Source organism: Amblyraja radiata, chromosome 13 (assembly GCF_010909765.2).
Source record: "Amblyraja radiata isolate CabotCenter1 chromosome 13, sAmbRad1.1.pri, whole genome shotgun sequence".
Taxonomy (NCBI): domain Eukaryota; kingdom Metazoa; phylum Chordata; class Chondrichthyes; order Rajiformes; family Rajidae; genus Amblyraja; species Amblyraja radiata.
In genome coordinates, this window is record NC_045968.1 from 34,968,539 (window position 1) to 34,988,518 (window position 19,980).

Sequence of the window (19,980 nt, forward strand, 5' to 3'; positions counted from 1 at the left end):
AGACCCTCTGAGTTATTCCAGCATTTTGGGTCTTTGTACGATTTTAACCCGTCTTATTCTGAAATTTGATTTCCAGATTATGACTCGGAAACAAAGCGAGTTCAAGACATTCTTTCAGCGATGGGCAAGCCACAGGTATGTATGGAATGCTTGCCTCCTTGCAGTGTCTGGCCCATCCTCCTCTGGGTAAATGGGAGAGGAGCGGTTTCAGTGCTCTACCTAACGTCCACCGGCACAGAGCACAGGGAGCCATCATAATGCAGTGGGGAGGGGGGATCTTTAGAGGAGATGCGCGGAGCTGTTTGTGTGGTGGGTGCCTGGTGGCGAGGGCGGATACAAAAGTGGTGTTCAAGAGGCTTTTAGATAGGCACGTGGCTATGGATCACGTGCAGGCAGATGGCATCATGTTCGGCATAATCATTGTGGGCGCAAGGGTCCGTTCCTGCGCTGTACTCTTTATATAGACACAAAGTACTGGGGTAACTCAGCGGGTCAGGCAGCATCTCTGGAAAGAAGAAATAGGTGACATTTTGGGTCAAGACTCTTCTTCGGAGGCAGGTGCGATAGTGGTGTCTGAAGAAGGGTCTCGACCCGAAACATCATCTATTCCTTACCTCCATGTATGCTGCCTGACCTGCTGAGTTACTCCGGCATTTTATTTCTATCTTTGGTGTGAGCCAGGATTTGCAGTTTCTGCTTGCACACTGTACTGGTCTATGTTCTACCTTTATGAGAGAGGGAAATAGGGGAGGCAATCTGGAATGGTGCAAGGACAGATGAGGTGTATTGAGGAGATAATCCAGCAGGGACTAGATGGGCTGAAGGGCCAGGTTCTGAGATCAGTGTTCGAGTGCTAGGATTGCCTTTGTCCCTCTTGATGCCTCAAGACTTATTTATGTTCACAAGTCATTGAAGCAAAAGTAGGCTATTCGGCCCATCGAGTCTAGGATTCAATCATGTTGGTCTATCTTTCCCTCTCAACCCCATTCTCCTGCCATCTCCATAACCTTTGACACCCTTACTAATCAAGAATCTGCCAATCTCTACTTTAAAAATATCCAAGTAGTTGGCTTCCACAGCTATGAATTCCACAGATTCACCACCCTCAGACTAAAGAAATTCCTCCTTGTCTCCTTTCTAAAGGTACGTCCTTTTATTCTGAGGCTGTGGACTCTAGTCCTAGACACTCCCACTGGTGGGAGAGGCCTCTGCACATCCACTCTATCCAGGCCTTTCACTGTTCAGCAGTTTCAATGACTTCCCTCCTCTTTTTTCTAAACTCCAGCGAACGCAGGCCCAGAGCCGTCAAATGCTCATCATACATTGATCCATACGCTCATTATACATTAACACATAGGCTCGTCATCAATCAATCAGTTTCATTCGTCACATACACATATAAGTGCAGTGAAATGAATTTGCCAGCAGCGGTACAATAAAAAAAAACACACAATACGATTTAACACAAACATCCACCACTGCGGTGGAAGGCACAAAGTACAGTCAGTCCTCCTCCATTGTTCACCCGTGGTCGGGGCCCTAAACCTCCGCAGTCGTCGCTGCGGGCGGCTGGATGTACAGGCCCTCTCGTCGGGACGGTCGAACACACTCCATGGCTTGGAAGTCCCGAATCGGCGCTTTCCTACCGGAGACCGCGGCTTCAGGATGTTGTCCATATGTTAACTTCTTCTGCTGCGTGATCTTCCCAATCTCTCCTTGGTCGCTCCGATTCCTTATCCATGCACCATTCGCCAGCAGCATCAGGTGAAAGCATTCCCTACACCCCCATTCCACACTCCAACACAACATCCAGTGTAGGCTGAACAGAAATCTCCACCAGTTAAATATTGGAAAGAATGAAGCTGCATAAATTCATGAGGGTATTACACAGGATCAGTCTAAAGAATGGTCCTGACCCGAAACGTCACCTATCCATGTTCTCCAGGGATGCTTAGTTTAATTCAGTTTATTATTGTCACTTGTATCGAGGTACAGTGAAGAGCCTTTTTGTTGCATGCTGTCCAATCAGTGGAAAGGCTATACATGATTACAGTCAGGGCATCCACTGTGTACAGATACAGGATAAAAGGAATAACGTTTAGTGCAAGATAAAGTCCAATTAAAGATTGTCCAAGAGTCTCCAGTGTTATAGATGGAAGATCAGGATCGCTCACGAGTTGGTGATAGGATGGCTCAGTTGCCTGATAACAATTGTCAAGAAACAGTCCCTGAATCTGGAGCTATGCTTTTTCACACATCTGCACCTCTTACGAGTCATAGAGTTACAGAGTCTTACAGTGTGGAAACAGGCCCTTCGGCCCAACTTGTCCATACCGGCTAACATGCCCCATCTACACCAGTCCCACCTGCCTGCATGTGGCCCATAGATCTCTAAACCTGTCCTATCCATGTATCTGTCAAAATCTTTCCTACACGTAGAGAGTAGAAGGTGCCCAAGCGAAATATGAGATGCTGTTCCTCCAATTTGCATTTAGCCTCACTCTGACAATGGAGGAGACCGAGGACAGAAAGGTCTGTGTAGGAATGGGAAGGAGAATTAAAGAGTCCAGCAACCGTGAGATCGGGTTGGTTCACGCGGGCTGAGCGAAGGTGTTCCGTGAAACGATCGCCCAGTCTGCGTTTGGTCTCACCGATGTATAAAAGTCCACATCTTGAACAATGGATACAGTAGATGAGGTTGGAGGAGGTGCAAGTGAACCTCTGCCTAACCTGGAAGGACTGTCGGTCTGAATATTGATTTCTCTCACTTTAGGTAGCCCCGGCATTCCCTCTCTCTCTATCCCTCCCCCACCCTAGTCACACTAGCTCTGCATTTTCACCCCACAAGCAGCTTACAGGGGTCTGATTCCTTTATCATCATTACTTTGTTTTGCATATCGTTCATTCATTGTCCTTTATCTCTCCACATCACTGTCTATATCTCTCGTTTCCCTTATCCCCAAACAGTCTCGACCCGAAACGTCACCCATTCCTTCTCTCCAGAGATGCTGCCTGTCCCGCTGAGTTACTCCAGCTTTTTGTGTCCACCCACAATTCTATTCACACAGTGCTGGAGTAGCTCAGTGGGACTCTCTCTCTGGAGAACATTGGTAGGTGACGTTTTGGGTTTGGAACCTTCTTCAGGCCCGACCAGAAACGTCAATGAGGGAAAGTAGAGATATGGAAGAGCAAGACGTGAAAATGACAGATCAAAGCAGACGATGGTCAAGGAAATGTGGAATGGTTCTTTATTCTCCAAAGATGCTGCCTGACCCACTCAGTTACTCTAGCATTTTGTGTTGGTTTTTGGGGGACTTTGTGCTGCGCTGTAGTTCCTGCCTGTCCACCAGGTGGCCACAGAAACCAGGAAATCCCCCACCCTGGACAGAGCTCCTCAACCACCTTGGCACTGAACACACTCGCTTCTGATTTAAACCACTATGGAGTGGTTCCTTTAATCTAGGGCAAAGATCCTATAGCGAGCAAGATAGTCCACTCGACAAAAAAGACGTAGTACGGTCATGGGCAGATTCATGGGTAATTTTCGGCCCCATTTCCGTAACCGGCTTCCGTCTCCGCACCAAAGATCCCGTAGCGGAGCAAAGATACTAGTGCGGAGACGGAAGCCGGATACGGAAACATCCTCGTAAAAATAAAAGTTCTTTGGTAAAAATCATCTCCTCATTTTCAGAATGATAATTTATTAACACAAACTGTGACCCCGCAACGTTGATTACACTGCGAGTCGGGTCGGGTCGGGTTACTGAAATGGATGAAAAACAGGCCCACGTTCCGCTCCGTTGCGTACTACACGTCAGCCCATTGCATTTAGCAGGAGTGGTCTAGCTTGCTCTGCTATAGGATCTTTGATCTAGGGGGCCTTGGGAAGGAGTCAGAGAGGGAGGTATATGGAAGCGGGTGCTGCTAGTGTTGGATGTGAACATAGAACACAGATCAATATGGGCGGCACAGTGGCGCAGCGGTAGAGTTGCTGCCTCACAGCGTCAGAGACCTAGGTTCACTCCTGCAAACCTGCGTGTCTTTGGAGAGTGGGAGGAAACGTGTAAACTCCGTACAGACAGCATCCGTAGTCAGGATCGAACCTGGGTCTCTGGCGCTGTGAGGCAAGAGCTCTACCGCTGCACCACTCCGCCGCTCTTATTAATTCTATCTGCTTCGATCAGGTCTCCCCACAGTCTCCAATGTTCCTGAAGCACAGGCCGGGATCACCGCTGGATGGTACACTCAGAGTTTAGCCTTGGGTTCGAGGAGCTTCAAACAACCTTCTCCCCCCCATCCACTAAAGACTGCATTGGTTGTGTTAAATGCCCCTGTGGTATCTGCCTCCACCACTGCCACTCCTGGCAGCATGTTGACAGAGGGAGGGAGAGCGCAGAAACCTTAGGCATTCCATATCTGGAGGATGGGGTGAGAATGGGGAACTCAGTCGCAGAGGGAGGAGATTGAGGGTAACACTGTCAGAGGGAGAGCAGAGAGGGAGGGAACAGAGATGCAGCACGGAAACAGGCCCTTCGGCCCCCTGAGTCTGCACCAACCAATAATCACCCCGTACACTAGCACTATCCTACACACGAGGGACAATTTACAGAAGCCAATTAATCTACAACCCCGCACATCTTTGGGGCGTGGGAGGAAACCGGAGCAGCCGGAGGAAACCCATGCGGTCACGGGAAGGACGTAGAAACTCCATACAGACAGCATCATTAAGACCCAGAGCGGGGCTCATCGCCCGGCGCGGCCTTGACGAACGCGGGACTTGCCATCGCCCGCCGGAGGCTTTAAAATTGTGAGAAGAAAAGAACACAGGGGGGAGAGACAAGACTTTGCCTTCCATCACAGTGAGGAGAAGATTCACAGTGATGGATGTTTGTGCATATTGTGTGTCTTGGTTCTTTTCTTGTTGTATGACTGCAGAAACCAAATTTCTTTTGAACTTCATTTGAGGTTCAAATGACAATAAATACTTGTATGGTATTGTATCTGTAGTCAGGATTGAACCCAGGTCCCTGGTGCTGTGAGGCAGCAACTCTACCGCTGCTGCTTGAGGCCCAGTGTCAGACAGAAATGCCAGCAGGGCACTGTGGGCAGAATGGACAGTGTGTGCGTGCGTCTTAGCGTGTGTGTGCGTGCGTGCGTGTACGTTAACGCGTGTGGGTGTGGGCTTGGCTCACTCTCGCCCCTTTCTTTGCCAGGTGTCCAACGTGCAGGCCAGGGCAGCGCTGCTGAGCTGGGCCCCCCCTGTGGGTCTGGCCAACGGGGACAAGCACACCAACGGCTTGCCCTCCACCTGCAACTATGAGGTGGCCTCGTCAGACAAGGGCAAGGACGGCAAGTACAAGATTATATACAGGTGAGGAGTACAGAGGGTGCAGTGCTGGGGCTGGGAGAGATCTGGACAACAGCACCCACCGCACAATCCCAGCGCCATATAGGCATAAAGTGAAGCTCCCTCTGTATCTCAGACTGCTCTGCGATTCAATAAGAACATCACTGATCTGAATTGTAATCTTCTTTCCCTGTACCTCTTTGCATCTTTCACTCCCTCCTCCACTCAAGAAACTATCTGCAGTTGTCAGACTCACTGGATCTTTCAAAATACACTTCCAGGGCAAGGTGCATGGAATGCATCTAATTTGTTTAATTTTAGTTTAGACATTCAGCATGCAAGCAGGCCCTTCAGCCCACTGAATCCACTCCGACCATCGATCGCCTGTTCACACTAATTGTACATCATCCCACATTCTCATCCACTCCCTTTTACAGAGGGGCAATTAACCTACAAACTTGCACGGGCACGTCTTTGGGATGTGAGAGGAAACCGGAGCACCCTGAGGAAGCCCACTGAGGCAGTCACAGGGAGAGCGTGCAAACTACACACACAGATAGCGCCCCAGGTCGGGGTCGAACCTGGGCATCTGAGGCAGCGGCTCTACCCGCTGGGCCACCCTAGTGTTTGCGAGCTCTTGGTACAGTGCGGATGTGTTGGGCTGAATGGTGGGTCTGGCTGTGTAAGACTGCTTGCTTTTCACCATTTTGATTGTGTTGTTCGCAGTGGCGAGGATTTGGAATGCAGCCTCACTGACTTACGGCCGACAACAGACTACCACATCAGGTGAGCGATGCTCCTCCACGCGGCACGTGAGGAGTGAGGTTAGTCTTCGGACAAACTCCGTCCCATCACTCACTTCAGGGTCAGGCACAGAGTGAAGCTCCCTCTGCAGTTCAGTTTCAGTCTACTTTATTGCCACAGGTACTGTGAAAAGCTTTTTGTTGCGTGCTAGCCAGCCAGCAGAAAGACTATACATGATTACCATCCAGCCATCCACAGTGTACAGATACATGATAAGGGAATAACGTTTGGTGCAAGGTAAAGCCAGTAAAGTCCGATAGTAGTTGACGTCTGCCCTCTGGTTGCGGTAGGATGGTTCAGTTACCTGATTACAGCTGGGAAGAAACTGTCCCTGAATCTGGAGGTCTGCGTTTTCACACATCTATACCTTTCGCCCGATGGGAGAGGGGAGGAGTGAACGGCCAGGGTGCGACTTGTCCTTGATTATGCTGCTGGCCTTGCCGAGGCAGTGTGAGTGGGAGGTTGGTTTGTGTGATGGTCTGGGTTGTGTCCACAATTCGCTGCAATTTCTTGCAGTCTTGTACGGAGTTTGTTCCCAAACCAAGCTGTGATGCATCCTGATAAAATGCTTTCTACAGCGCATCTGTAGATGTTGGTGAGGGTTGTTGGGGATATGCCGACCTTCCTAAGCCTTCTTAGGAAGTAGAGGCATTGGTGTGCTTTCTTGATTGTTGCTTCAATATGGCTGGTCCAGGAGATGTTGTTGGTGATTTTGAATCCTAGAAGTTTGAGTTTTCAACCATTTCTACTTCGGTGCCGTCAAACTGGTGTGTGTGTGTACCGCTTCGCTTCCTGAAGTCGATCACTATCTCCTTTGTCTTGCTGACGTTGAGAGAGGGGTTGTTGTCTCGACACCAGGATCACGAGGTTGTCAATCTCCTCCCTGCAGTCCGACTCATCATTGTTTGATATCCGGCCCACAATGGTGGTGTCGTCTGCGAATTTGAAAATGGAATTAGATTTGCACAAGGCTGCACCGTTGTGTACAAGGAGTAAAGAAGGGGGTTGAGGACGCATCCCTGAGGAGCACCAGTGTTATCGTGTAGGATGATTTGTCACCAATCCTCACTGAATGGGGTTTCTGTTGGTCAGAAAGTCCAGGGTCCAGTTGCAGAGATGAATGCTGACGCCAAGTCCGGCGAGTTTGGTGATGAGCTTGGATGGTATAAAATACCCGGAGAAAACCCGGGTCTCTGGCAGGCAGATGAGGAACTCCACAAACCTTGGGTTATTCTTGTGGGGTCCACAAGTAAGGTGTGCATTTGGGATGTTGGGAGATAGTTGGTCCTTTAACAAGATCCCAATGAAAATGGACTATCTCCAAGTCCTCCTCCTCCTCCTCCTCCTCCTCCTCCTCCCACCTCACCCCAACCGCGATGTTTTCCACGCGCCCCTCACCCTCTTACTACTTCTGCCCCTTCCCCCACAGAGTTTCCACCATCTACAACTCGGTGAAGGGGTCATATTCGGAGCCGGTCAGTTTCACCACACAGAGCTGTGCCCCCGACACCCCATTCCCCCCAAAGGTGGCGCATCGCACCAGAAGCACCCTCACCATTCAGTGGAAGGTAAGTGGGATGACCAGCAGGGCAAGGGTTAAATCACTGGAGCATGTGGATGTCACTGGCAGCAGAGTAACTTTGATCTTATCTTCCTCCAGGCACCTCTTGACAACGGATCAAAAATAACCAGCTACCTTCTGGAGTGGGACGAGGTAACGATTTGTAGATTTCCAACACTGGAAAGCGCAGAGAAGCTTGACGAGGATGTTGCCAGGGCTCGAGGACCTGAGCTATAGAGAGAGGTTGAGCAGGCTAGGACTTTATGCGTTGGAGCATAGGTGGCTGAGGGGTGATCTTATAGAGTTGTACAAAATCATGAGAGAATAGATTGGGCGAAGGCAGGGGAAGTAGTAGGGGGATCGAGTTCCCTGTGCCAGTCATAGAGTCATACGGCACAGAAACTGCATTGCGGACCCACTCTGCTGATCTATTTTCCATGTCTAATATTTAAGCCAATCCTCACTGGAAAAGCCCCACAGCGCCACAGACCCAGGCTTGATCCTGACTATGGGAGCTGCCTGTACGGAGTTTGCACGCTCTCCCTGCGACTGTGTGGGTTTTCCCCGGGTGCTCCGCTTTCCCCCCACACTCCATAGACGTGCAGGTTTGTAGGTTAACTGGCTTCGGTAAAAATTATAAATTGTCCCTCGTGTGTAGGAGAGTGCTCGTAGATGGGGTGATTGCTGGTTGGCATGGACTCAGTGGGCCGAAGGGCCCGTTTCCACTCTCTATCTCTAAACTAATCTAAAGCAGTCGGTATCAAGCCAGAGGGTGATGAATACTGCTGCTACTCCTGCTGCTATGGATATTATTATGCTGATGTCGTTTAACCATGCTGCTTTTTTACTTTCTACTATTTACTCAGAGGCTCATTATTATTTAGATTTTGTTGTGGAAGGTTTTTATATGTTAGAATGTATTGATGTCCTTACTGCACTATTACGCTGCTCGGACCTGAGTACAAATTTCGTTCATGATTCACGTGGAAGCTTGTTTTTATCGAATGACAATAAATAAAATAAAAGAACCTGAATCTGTGGGATTCATTGCCACAGATGGTTGTGGGGGACAAGTCATTGGGTAATTTTAAAGCGGAGATTGACAGGTTCTTGATTAGTAAGGTCGTCAAAGGTTAAGGGGAGAAGGCAGGAGAATGGGGTAGAGAGGGAAAGATAGATCAGCCATGATTGAATGGCGGAGCAGACTCGATGGGCAGTGTAGGATCACTGATACCTCAATGATTTGCCGAGTCCCTTAGTTGCATTTAAAACATTTAAAACATTTTAACATCAATCAATGGTTATCAGAGCAAAGCTGAAACAACTGAACACATCATAACTAACAAAACAAAGAAAAACAATGGAGTTGCAACTAAAATACTGCAGATTGGACAAAACTAACAGACAACAGATGCTGGACATTCAACTAACACCATTCACAGGGAACACACTGCTGAAAAACAGGCCTCCTTATCTATAAAGGTTGACCAGAATGTATACAGCACCTTCGTGCCATCAAGGGGTTATTGTTCACAGTACTGTCTAGGTTCTTATCACATGTAACTTAGTTCAGTTTAGTTTGTGTCACGTGTACCAAGTTAAAGTGAAAAGCTGTTTTGTTGAGTGCTTTCCAATCAGTGGGAAGACTATAGAAACATAGAAACATAGAAAATAGGTTCAGGAGGAGGCCATTTGGCCCTTCGAGCCAACACCGCCATTCATTGTGATAATGGCTGAACGTCCCCAATCAATAACCCATGCCTGCCTTCTCCCCATATCCCTCGATTCCACTAGCCCCTAGAGCTCTATCTAACTCTCTCATAAATCCATCCAGTGACTTGGCCTCCACTGCCCTCTGTGGCAGGGAATTCCACAAATTCACAACTCTCGGGCTGATAACGTTTTTACTCACCTCAGTCTTAAATGGCTTCCCCTTTATTCTATACATGATTACAATCGAGCCACCCTCACTGTACAGATACAGGATAAAGGGAATCATGTTTAGTGCAAGATTAAGCCCAGAAAGGTCAGATTAAAGATAGTTTGAATGTCTCCAATGAGGTAGATGGGAGGTCAGAACCGCTCTCTAGTTGGTGATAGGATGGTTCAGTCTGATAACAGCGGGGAAGAAACGATATTTTCCTTCTCCCTTGGTCATCAATGTCACATGTAAGAGAGAGCTCTGTGCAAAGACATGGGCTGAGAAACACAAAGGGTGCATCAGAATAACTCACACGCTGTTCTTTGTCCAGGAGTGAACTGCAGATGCTGGTTTATAATGAAGATGGATACAAAGTACTGGAGTAACTCAGTCGGTCAGGCAGCATCCCTGGAGATGATGGATGATGTTTTGGGTTGGAACAGGGTCTGAAGAAGGGCCCCGACCCAAAATGTCACCCATCTTATTTCTCTAGAGATGCTGCCTGACCTGCTGAGTTACTCCAGCACTTGGTGTCCATCTTCACTGCTCTTTGTCACTTATCATCAGACCTGTTCTCAAACAGCTAACGACTTTTTAATGAACTGACCCCATCAATTCTAGACTAACTCCAACAATTGTCTACAAGCCCCTACACACCGAGTGGCCTAATTCAGCTCCCATTGAAGCTGTGAACGATGGTGGTGACTTCCTGGTCTGAGTGGTTCTCCCCCTTCCTCGTCCTCAGGGCAAACGGAACAACGGGTTTCGGGAATGTTACCTGGGCAGCCAGCGACAGTGTAAACTCACCAAGCTCCTACCCGCCATCGGCTACACCTTCCGAGTAGCAGTCTGCAATGACATCGGGACCAGGTAGGTGGTCTTGTCTCACACACCCACACAGAGGGGGGTGGGGAGGCTTCACCCTGACTCCCCTGCACGTGGGATCCACTCAACATACAACATAGCACAGTACACACAGAGCAGCGTAGTGGCGCAGCGGTAGAGTTACTGCCTCTCAGCGCCAGAGACCCGGGTTCCATCCTCACCACGGGCGCTGTCTGTGCAGGGTTTGTACGTTCTCCCTGTGACCGCGTGGGTTTTCTCTGGGTGCTCCGGTTTCATCCCACACTCCCAAGACGTGTGGGTTTGTAGATCAATTGGCATTGGTAAAATTGTAAATTATCCCCAGTGTGTAGGATATTGTTAGTGTAAGGGGATCGATGGTCAGTGCGGACTCCGTGGGCCACAGGGCCTGTTTCCCTGCTGTATCTCTAAACTAAACTAAACTAATAAAAAACATCAGGCTCATGAACACTACTAACACCAACTAAACTACAAACTGCCTCGGTGGTACTGGGGACTTTGGGCTTTTGTTTTGCCCTGATGCTTTTGGGGGTGAAATCTACAAATCTCCTCTGTCCCCACGTCACACTGAAGCCCCATCCATCTGCTCCCTGCACAAGTTTGCCCAGATGCTAGGACCCTGGTCAATGGATGCCTTTGGTTAACTGTCTTTCCTTCCTCTATCGTCCTCTCCCCTTCTCACCCTCTCACTCCCCTCCTCACTCCCCTCCTCACTCCCCTCCTCACTCACCTCCTCACTCCCCTCCTCACCCTCTCACTCCCCTCCTCACTCCCGTCCTCACCCTCTCACTCCCCTCCTCACTCCCCTCCTCACTCCCCTCCTCACTCCCCTCCTCACTCCCCTCCTCACCCTCTCACTCCCCTCCTCACTCCCCTCCTCACTCCCCTCCTCACCTCCTCACTCCCCTCCTCACTCCCCTCTTCACCCCCTCACTCCCCTCCTCACTCTCCTCCTCACTCCCCTCCTCACCCTCCTCACTCCCTCCTCACTCCCCTCCTCACCCCCCTCTTCACCCCTCACTCCCATCCCTCCCTTTCCCTCTCCCTTGTTCTCTCTCCTTGTTCCCCCTCCCTATTCCCCCCCTGCTGCCCCCAGTGGCTACAGCCAGGAGGTGGTGTGTTACACAGCGGGGAACCTTCCCCAGACCCCTGCAGCCCCCCGCCTGGTGCGAGCGGGGGTGACCTGGGTGACGCTGGAGTGGTGCCGGCCGGAGAGCTCGCTGCCCGAGGAGATCATCAGCTACACGCTGGAGATGGAGGACAACAGCACGGTGAGTGACTGCCCCGCCCGCCCGCGCGCGGCTATCTGGACCCCTGTAGGCTAAACCACTTACCCTCCGCACCTCTGTAGAATAAAACCACTTATTCCCCGCCACCACTGCTAGAGCCGCTGCCCCACAGCGCCAGAGACTCCGGTTCCAGCCTGACCTCGGGTGTTGTCTGTCCGTGTGGAGTTTGCACGTTCTCCTTGTGACCACGTGGGTTTCCTCCGGGTGATCCAGTTTCCTCCCACATCCCAAAGACGTGTGGGTTTGTAGGTAAATTGGCTTCTGTAAATGACTCCCAGTGTGTAGGCAGCGGACGAGAAACTGGGATAACATAGAACTAGTGTGAATGGGTGATTGATGGATGGCGTGGACTCGATGGGCTGAAGGGTCTGTTTCTGTGCTGTATGTTTCAATCACTCAATAAATCAATAAATCAATCGCCCTTCTCCCTGCTCCCATCCGGCTAAAAGTACAGAAGCTTCAAAGCGCGCATCATCAGAATCAGGAGCAGCTTGTTCCCCTCTGTTATCATGCTCCATTAGCTAGGTTCCTGTCCCATGCATCTCCACCCCATTGTGGACATTGGACTTTGTCTCTGGATGCGCAACAAAGCTGCAAACTATATTCTGCCCTCTGTATATTCCCCCTTAAGGGCCTGTCCCACTTGCATGCGATTGCATGCGTTTGGCGCGACCAAACGGAAGCGGAGTTCACGCGAAGTTCGCGCTAAGTTCGCGTGTGACGTCATTGCGTCATACTTACCAATCAGCTGGGCAGGAGGCGGGCCGACTGAATTTGGGTGTCGCACGGGGTCGGGCGGTGAAGTCATCACGCAACGCCACGCCGGGCGGTGATGTCATCGCGCAACGCCACGCGCTAGGCATACGCCGTCAAGACGCTGAGTACGACCGCAATGCGCCTGCGTGCCGACAGACCGTTGGCGCGCGAAGATTTCGGTCACTGGCAGTTTTTCGGAGCCCCGCGCGATGTCAGGACCAGCCTCGTACAACTCCGCACTTCTAAATGGGACCGGCCCCGCGTGGCCATACGCTGCCCGCACGCCTCGAGCGACCACGTTTGTTCGCGCCAAACGCATGCAATCGCATGCAAGTGGGACAGGCCCTTTACTCTACGTCTTGTACTTGAGTTTGACTAGATTGTATTTATGTATAGTATTATTTGATCTGTTTGGATAGCATGCAAAACAAAGTGTTTCGCTGTACCTCGGTACACATGACAATAATAAACCTGACCCCTGATCGATGTGAGTATTGCCGTCGCTGCAGGTATCTGGTTTCCAGTCGAAGTACACGGGTGAGGAGCTGACCAACACGGTGAAGTCGTTGACCAGGAACACCCAGTACAAGTTCAGGGTAAGCCAGTCCCTTCAATCAACCCTCTCCGCGGCACCACACGGCTAGTATAACGACAAACCAGGCCAACCTGAGTGGGTGGAGTATCCACGTCTGAGGGGGTGCACGTGCCAATGTTGACCGATCTCTCCTGACGTCTCACCCCAGTCACCTCCTCTTCTCGCCTCTCCCATCAAGCAAGACGTACAGAAGTGTGAAAACACACACCTCCAGATTCAGGGACTGTTTCTCCCCAGCTGTTATCAGGCAACTGAACCATCCTCTCGCCACCTAGAGAGTGGATAAGAAGGAACTGCAGATGCTGGAAAATCGAAGGTACACAAAAATGCTGGAGAAACTCAGCGGGTGCAGCAGCATCTACGGAGCGAAGGAAATAGGCAACGTTTCGGGGCGAAACCCTTCTTCAGACTGAAGAAGGGTTTCGGCCCGAAACGTTGCCTATTTCCTTCGCTCCATAGATGCTACTGCACCCGCTGAGTTTCTCCAGCATTTTTGTGTACCTAGAGAGTGGACTTGGCCTCCCAACTACCGCATTGAAGACCCTCAGACTATCTTTAATCGGACTTTACTGCTCTTTATCTTGTGCTGAATGTTATCCCCTTCATCCTGCATCTGTACACTGTGGATGGCTTGATTGTATTCATGTATAGTTTTCCGCTGATTAGTTCACATGCAATAAAGCAGCTTTTCACTGATCCTCGGTACACGTGACAATAAATTAAGCTAAACATCTCTCCCCATTTCTGCCCACAGCTGATAGCTTCCAACGCAGAAGGCAAGAGCAATCACAGCGAGGTGCTGGTGTGCATCACCAACCCCGACCAGCCCGGACCCCCCTCCGCACCTTACCTCATCGGGACCCCGACCTCCCACAGCCTCCACCTGAAGTGGGGTGAGTAATCCCAAAGGCCTGGATAGAGTGGAAGTGGAGAGGATGTTCCCACTTGTGGGAGAGTCCAGGACCAGTGGGCACAGCCTCAGAATAAAAGGGCGTACCTTCAGAAAGGAGATGAGGAGGAATTTCTTTAGCCAGAGAGTGGTGAATCTGTGGAATTCATTGCCACAAATGGTTGTGGAGTCCAAGTCATTAAGATGGAGATTGACAGATTCTTGATTAGTACGGGTATCAGCAGTGGCGGACTGGGTCTAAAAATATTGGTTGCCAGGAGACAAAGGGGGCCCACTTCATCAGGGGCCCACTTGATATAGGGGGCCCACTTCATCAGGGGCCCACTTGATATAGGGGGCCCACTTCATCAGGGGCCCACTTGATATAGGGGGCCCACTTCATCAGGGGCCCACTTGCCATCGGGCAAGCTGACACCCTGGCCAGTCCGCCACTGGGTATCAGAGGTTACGGGGAGAAGGCAGGAGAATGGGGTTGAGAGGGATAGATAGATCAGCCATGATTGAATAGGCCGATTGGCCTAATTCTGCTTCTATAACTTATGGACTAGTGTTTCATCACCCTTTCCTGTTAGAGAAAACTCTAAAATACACCACAAAGATCAGGCAAGGCTTTGAGGACTTTATTTAAGAGCGTTAAACACAATGGCCACTGCGAGCAATCTACCAGATTGTTTCCCGATAAAAAGTGATCTTTATATTCAGTATTTACCTTTGATGTTTAGTTTACCCTGACAGATTTCACCCAGGCACTTAAGCATTTATTGTTTCTTCAGAACAGTCTAACAACCATTTAGTTTAGCGATATACAGTGCAGAAACATGCCCTTCAGCCCACCGAGTCTGTGCCGACCAGCGATCACCCCCATACACCAGCATTGTCCTACACACACTAGGGCCAATTTACAGTAAAACCAAGCCTACAAATCTGTATGTCTTTGGGGTGTGGGGGAAAACCAGAGCACCCGGAGAAAACCCACGTGGTCACATGGAGAACGTAAAAGCTCCATACAGATAGCACCTGTAATCAGGATCGAACCTGGGTCTCCGGCGCTGTAAGGCTGCATGTAAACCGCTGCACCGCCGTGCTACCACGTTTTAAACCATGCACCTCCGACAGACACCCAGATCAACCCGACCCCCACGGCAGCTGAACACATATCCTGTTACCCTTTCAAACTCATTTTACATGTGTTCCTTCAGTTGCCATTTGTTCTTTTACACTCCCTCTCTTACTCAGCTTGGCCCATTCTTAGCCCAGCTCACGGCCAGGGATCTCAGACTCTGCGCTCGATACGACTTCTCTAACTAGTCCCTCATGCGACCATGAGAATAAGGAACAGTTGTGGGCCATTCTGCCTATCGTTCTCTGCTATTCACTGATTGACTGATTGAAAGGGACAGCATGGAAACAGGCCCTTCGGCCCACTCGAGTCCGCTCTGACCATCAATCACCCGTTCACACTAGTTCTACATGATTCCAGGGCAATGTACAGAAGCTGCTGATAGAGCCACAGTGGTTTGATCGTGATCAGGGGCAGTGTTAGCCCTGTGACCACGTGCCTTTTCTCCGGGTGCTCAGGTTTCATCCAACATGCTAGAGACACAGCATGGCAAAAAGGCCCTTCGGCCCACCGAGTCCACGCCGACCAGTTTCATTGAGTGGGAAACTCTGGGGGAAAGAGAGGGATGGAAACAAGAGGGTGAGGGGAGGGTGGAAGAACATCGCGGGAGGAGGAGGAGGAGGACTTGGAGATAGCAAATGTTCATTGGGAACTTCTCAAGGAATCAACTATCTCCAAAACTCACACTTTACTTGTGGACCCCACAAGAATAAACCAAGGTATTAGTTTTATAATTTTAGAGATACAGCATGGAAACAGACCCTTCGGCCCACTGAATCCATGCTGACCATCGATCACCCGTCCACACTAGTTTAATGTTATCCTGCTTTCTCATCCACTCCCTGCACACTAGGGGGCAATTTACAGAAGCCAATTAACCTGCAAATCTTCATGTCCTTGGGAAGTGGGAGGAAACCAGAGTAGTACCCGGTGGAAACACATGCTGTCACAGGGAGTATGTACCAGCGCTGTAGAGATAGAAGCTGTAGTCAGGATCGAACCCGGATCCCTGGCGCTGACAGGCAGCAGTTCTACTGCTGCGCCACTGTGTGGCCCGTGTTATTATTTTGCATCATCCTATTGTAAATGCTTTTCTAAGACAAATACATTTGTGATTTATAGACTCCCCAGAGGACAATGGTGGATCGGAAATTCTCAAGTATTTGCTGGAGATTTCGGAGGGCAGTTCGGAGGGTAAGATGTCCACCTTATACTTCTCCCTTTATTATCACTGTCTCCTTTCCCACCATTTTCCAGGAGTTTCAGATTAGTTTATCGTCCATTCACCTGGGTCCAATGTAACTCCTCGTTCCCCTGAGGCTCACAGAGTTATCAGCATATATATGGTCTGCTGCCAGCTTCACGCTGCCTCGGCAAGGCCACCATCATAACCAAGGACCAGTCTCACCCCGGCCACTCCCTCTTCTCCCTTTTCCCTTCTCCCATCATCAGGCGGTATAGAAGTGTGAAAACACACACGTCCAGATGCAGGGAGTTTCGTCCCAGCTGTTATCAGGCAACTGAACTGTGCTATCACCAACTAGAGAGTGGTCTTCACCTCCCATCTACCTCATTTGAGACTTCAAACTATCTTAAGTTGGACTTTACTGGACTAATTGGACTTATCTTGCATTAAATGTTATTCCCTTCATCCTCTAACTGCACAATGTGGATGTCGTGATTGTAATCATGTGTAGTCTTTCCGTTGACTGGATTGAATGCAACATAAAAGCTTTTCACTCTGTATATGGAGTTGATGGATGGGAGGTTGGTTTGCTTGATAGTCTGGGCTGCGTCCACCACTATGTGTAATTCCTCGCGGTCTGTTCCTTGGATGGAGCTGTTCCCAATCCATGCTGAGATGCATCCCGGTATAATGTTCTCTATGGCCCCGGGTGGGGTGACGAAGGGGTGGTGTTTGGACTCGGGCCATCAGTGTCTTTCTCCCTCTCCCACCACAGGCAGTCAGTGGGAGGTGGTGTACAGCGGAGCGTCCAACGAGAACGTGCGCGAGGACCTGAAGCCGGGCACCGCGTATCGGTTCAGGACGTGTTGTATCAGTACGGGCGGTCACAGCCAGGTAGGTCGGGTCATGAGCCTGCCACCTCCTCCACGCAACATCCCCGAGGCACGTCACCACGCCCACGCAACCCAACACCACAGAACCTGAGAAAGCATCCAGACCTGGTCTGGTGAGGGGAGCATGGGAGCATGCCGCTGGTGGGGTGGGTTAGGGTGGGAAGACGAGGACTTGGAGATGGTAAATGTCCAAGTCGCCCTAAAGGCCTGGAATAGAAGCAGTCCGTAGAAGGGTCCCGACCCCTGAAACTTCACCTATCCATGTTCTCCACAGATGCTGCCTGATCCGCTGAGTTACTCCAGCACTTTGTGTCTTCCAAGTTTCTCCAACGTCTCCTTGTAGCTATTAGCCCCCGCACAATTAAAGCATGGAATAATCTCCATACTATAGTTACCCAACCAGATGCAACAACATTTAAAGTAGCTCTTTCTTCCCAATAACCCTTTCTGGCTTAAGTCCCCCCTCCACCACCTCCAGTTTAAATTCCATTTGGAATATTTTGGAGGACCAAGAACCAAGCCTCTAATTTAATTTTGTTTTGTTTAGAGATACAGTGTGGAAACGCCGGCCAGCGATCACCCTGTACACTTGTACTATCCTGCACACTAGGGACAATCTATAATCTTACCAATGCCAATTAACCAACAAACCTGCTGAGTTACTCCAGCATTTGTGTGATTTGTTTTGTAAAATAGCACCTGCAGTTTCTACAGTAAAAGTGGAGCATTTATGGAGCCTAATTTAGTATCATTTAGTTTAGAAATAAAGAGTTGAAATGGGCACTTCAACCAACCAGCTCTATCCTACACTCCGGGGATAATTTATCCAAGCCAGTTAACGTGCAAAACCGCATATCTTTGAAGTGTGGGAGGAAACAGGAGCACCCGGACAAAACCCACGAGGTCACAGGGAGAACATATAAACTCCATGCAGGCAGCACCCGTGGTCTGGATGGAACCGGGGTCTCTGGCGCTGTAAGGCAGCAACTCTACCGCTGTGTCACTGTGCCACCCCTGCAGTAGAAACATTCTGAAGAAATGTCCCGACCTGAAACGTCACCTATCCATGGTCTCCAGAGATGCTGCCTGACCCGCTGAGTTACTCCAGCACTTTGAGTCTTACCTTGATAGATACAATTGGATGTTGATTGACAATGACTATACCTTGATCAAGACCTGTAGATAACATGGACCCCACCCCACATATCAGTCCGGCTGGGTGTTTGGCTAGGGCCGCACAGTGGCGCAGTGTTAGACTTACTGCCTTACAACGCCAGGGACCCGGGTTCGATCCTGACTACGGGGCTGTCAGTGTGGAGTTTGTACGTTCTCCCTGTGACAGCATAGGTTTTCTGTGGCTGCTCCGATTTCCTCCCACACTCCAAAGACGTATATGGGTTTGTAGGTAAATTGGCTTCTGTAAAATTGAGAATTTCCCCCAGTGTGTAGGACAGTGCTAGTGTGCAAGGATTGACTCGGTGGGCCGAAGGGCCTGTTTCCACGCAGCGTCTCTGACGTCTAAAAGTGGCCCTGGGTGCGATCTATGGGTGAGGGACTCCTTCCTCGGCGGTCCCACCCCTTGCTTATTTGCGGCGGTTTCTCCCCCTTGACCCTCGGCCAAAGTAACCCTCTGTCCTACTCTGCCTCCCCCTCCGCTGCAGTGCTCGGGTAGTCTGTCTGTCCGCACACAGAGTATGGCCCCCGGACTCTGCCAACCTCCCCGGCTGCTCGGCAAACCCAAGCACAAGGAGCTTCACATCGAGTGGGGTAAGTGTCCCGTCTCCCGACCGGAGTGTGGCCGCTTCTGTTCTGGGACCGGCCCGTGAGCGGTGCGGGGGGGGGGGGGGTGGTGGTGGTTGTCGGGAAGAAGCTATTCTTGAACATGGAGGTCATGGTTTCATTTCTCTTTGTCTCTGGAGTAGGGGAGATGAAGTGATCAACAAGGGAGTGTTTCTGTCCCTGGGCTCCCAGAGTCAGCTGGAGACTTCTAACTAGCCCCAGCCGTGGGCCGCACCATGGGGACCTCCATCCCATCTCCTGGCAGATGGACCCTGAGGGGCTACCATGTTGTTGGAGAGGAACTCCACACGGAGACACCTCTCTGTCCTCCATTCCCATACCGACCGTCCCGTGCCCACACCAGCACCCTAAAAAACCTGCTGCACCCGACCTCACTCACTAGACAATAACAATCCTAAACTGCTCATTGAACATCCCAGATCTGAGGTCGGTAGAATCGGTAGGATGTGCAGAAGTGTCTTGACCCAAAACATCACCCATCATTTTTCTCAAGAGATGCTGCTTGACTCAATGAGTTACTCCAGCACTTTGTGTCAATCTTTGGTATAAAGCAGCATCTGTAGTTCTTTGTTTTTGCTTTGTGTAATAATGGTGGGTGGAGGAGGTCAGGTGGAGTTGTCAGGTGGAAAGGGACAGAATGGAAAGGGTCTAGGAGACGTGGTGTGGCCTCCAGGAGGCCATTTGTATTTGTAGTTGATGGAGGTGGAGAGGAGGTGGTTGGTTCTGGCAAAATAATAGTCATGTCAATTGAATTTTTTGCTCTCTCCCTCCCTCTCCCTCTCTCTCCCTCTCCCTCTCTCTCTTTCTCTCTCTCTCTCTCTCTTTCTTTCTTTCTTTCTCTCTCTCCCTCCCTCCCTCCCTCCCTCCCTCCCTCCCTCCCTCCCTCCCTCCCTCCCTCCCTCCCTCCCTCTCTCCCTCTCTCTCTCTCTCTCTC

The 19,980-nt window shown here is 50.3% G+C and overlaps 1 protein-coding gene across 3 annotated transcripts in view; it reads left to right on the top strand.

Annotated features, from left to right (window-relative positions):
- Positions 1-19,980, top strand: part of fndc3b (fibronectin type III domain containing 3B) — a 173,103-nt gene that overhangs the window by 108,019 nt on the left and 45,104 nt on the right. For all 3 annotated transcript variants that reach the window (XR_004413787.1, XR_004413788.1, XM_033031744.1), the window contains exons 7-18: positions 77-135; positions 5,214-5,371; positions 6,074-6,133; positions 7,581-7,719; positions 7,812-7,865; positions 10,379-10,503; positions 11,594-11,768; positions 13,052-13,138; positions 13,892-14,030; positions 16,290-16,361; positions 17,129-17,247; positions 18,908-19,015. Coding sequence is in view for 1 of the 3 variants with exons in the window: in XM_033031744.1 (XP_032887635.1) it covers positions 77-135; positions 5,214-5,371; positions 6,074-6,133; positions 7,581-7,719; positions 7,812-7,865; positions 10,379-10,503; positions 11,594-11,768; positions 13,052-13,138; positions 13,892-14,030; positions 16,290-16,361; positions 17,129-17,247; positions 18,908-19,015 (1,295 nt within the window). In the remaining 2 variants the exon portion in view is untranslated. The remainder of the gene's footprint in view (positions 1-76; positions 136-5,213; positions 5,372-6,073; positions 6,134-7,580; positions 7,720-7,811; positions 7,866-10,378; positions 10,504-11,593; positions 11,769-13,051; positions 13,139-13,891; positions 14,031-16,289; positions 16,362-17,128; positions 17,248-18,907; positions 19,016-19,980) is intronic.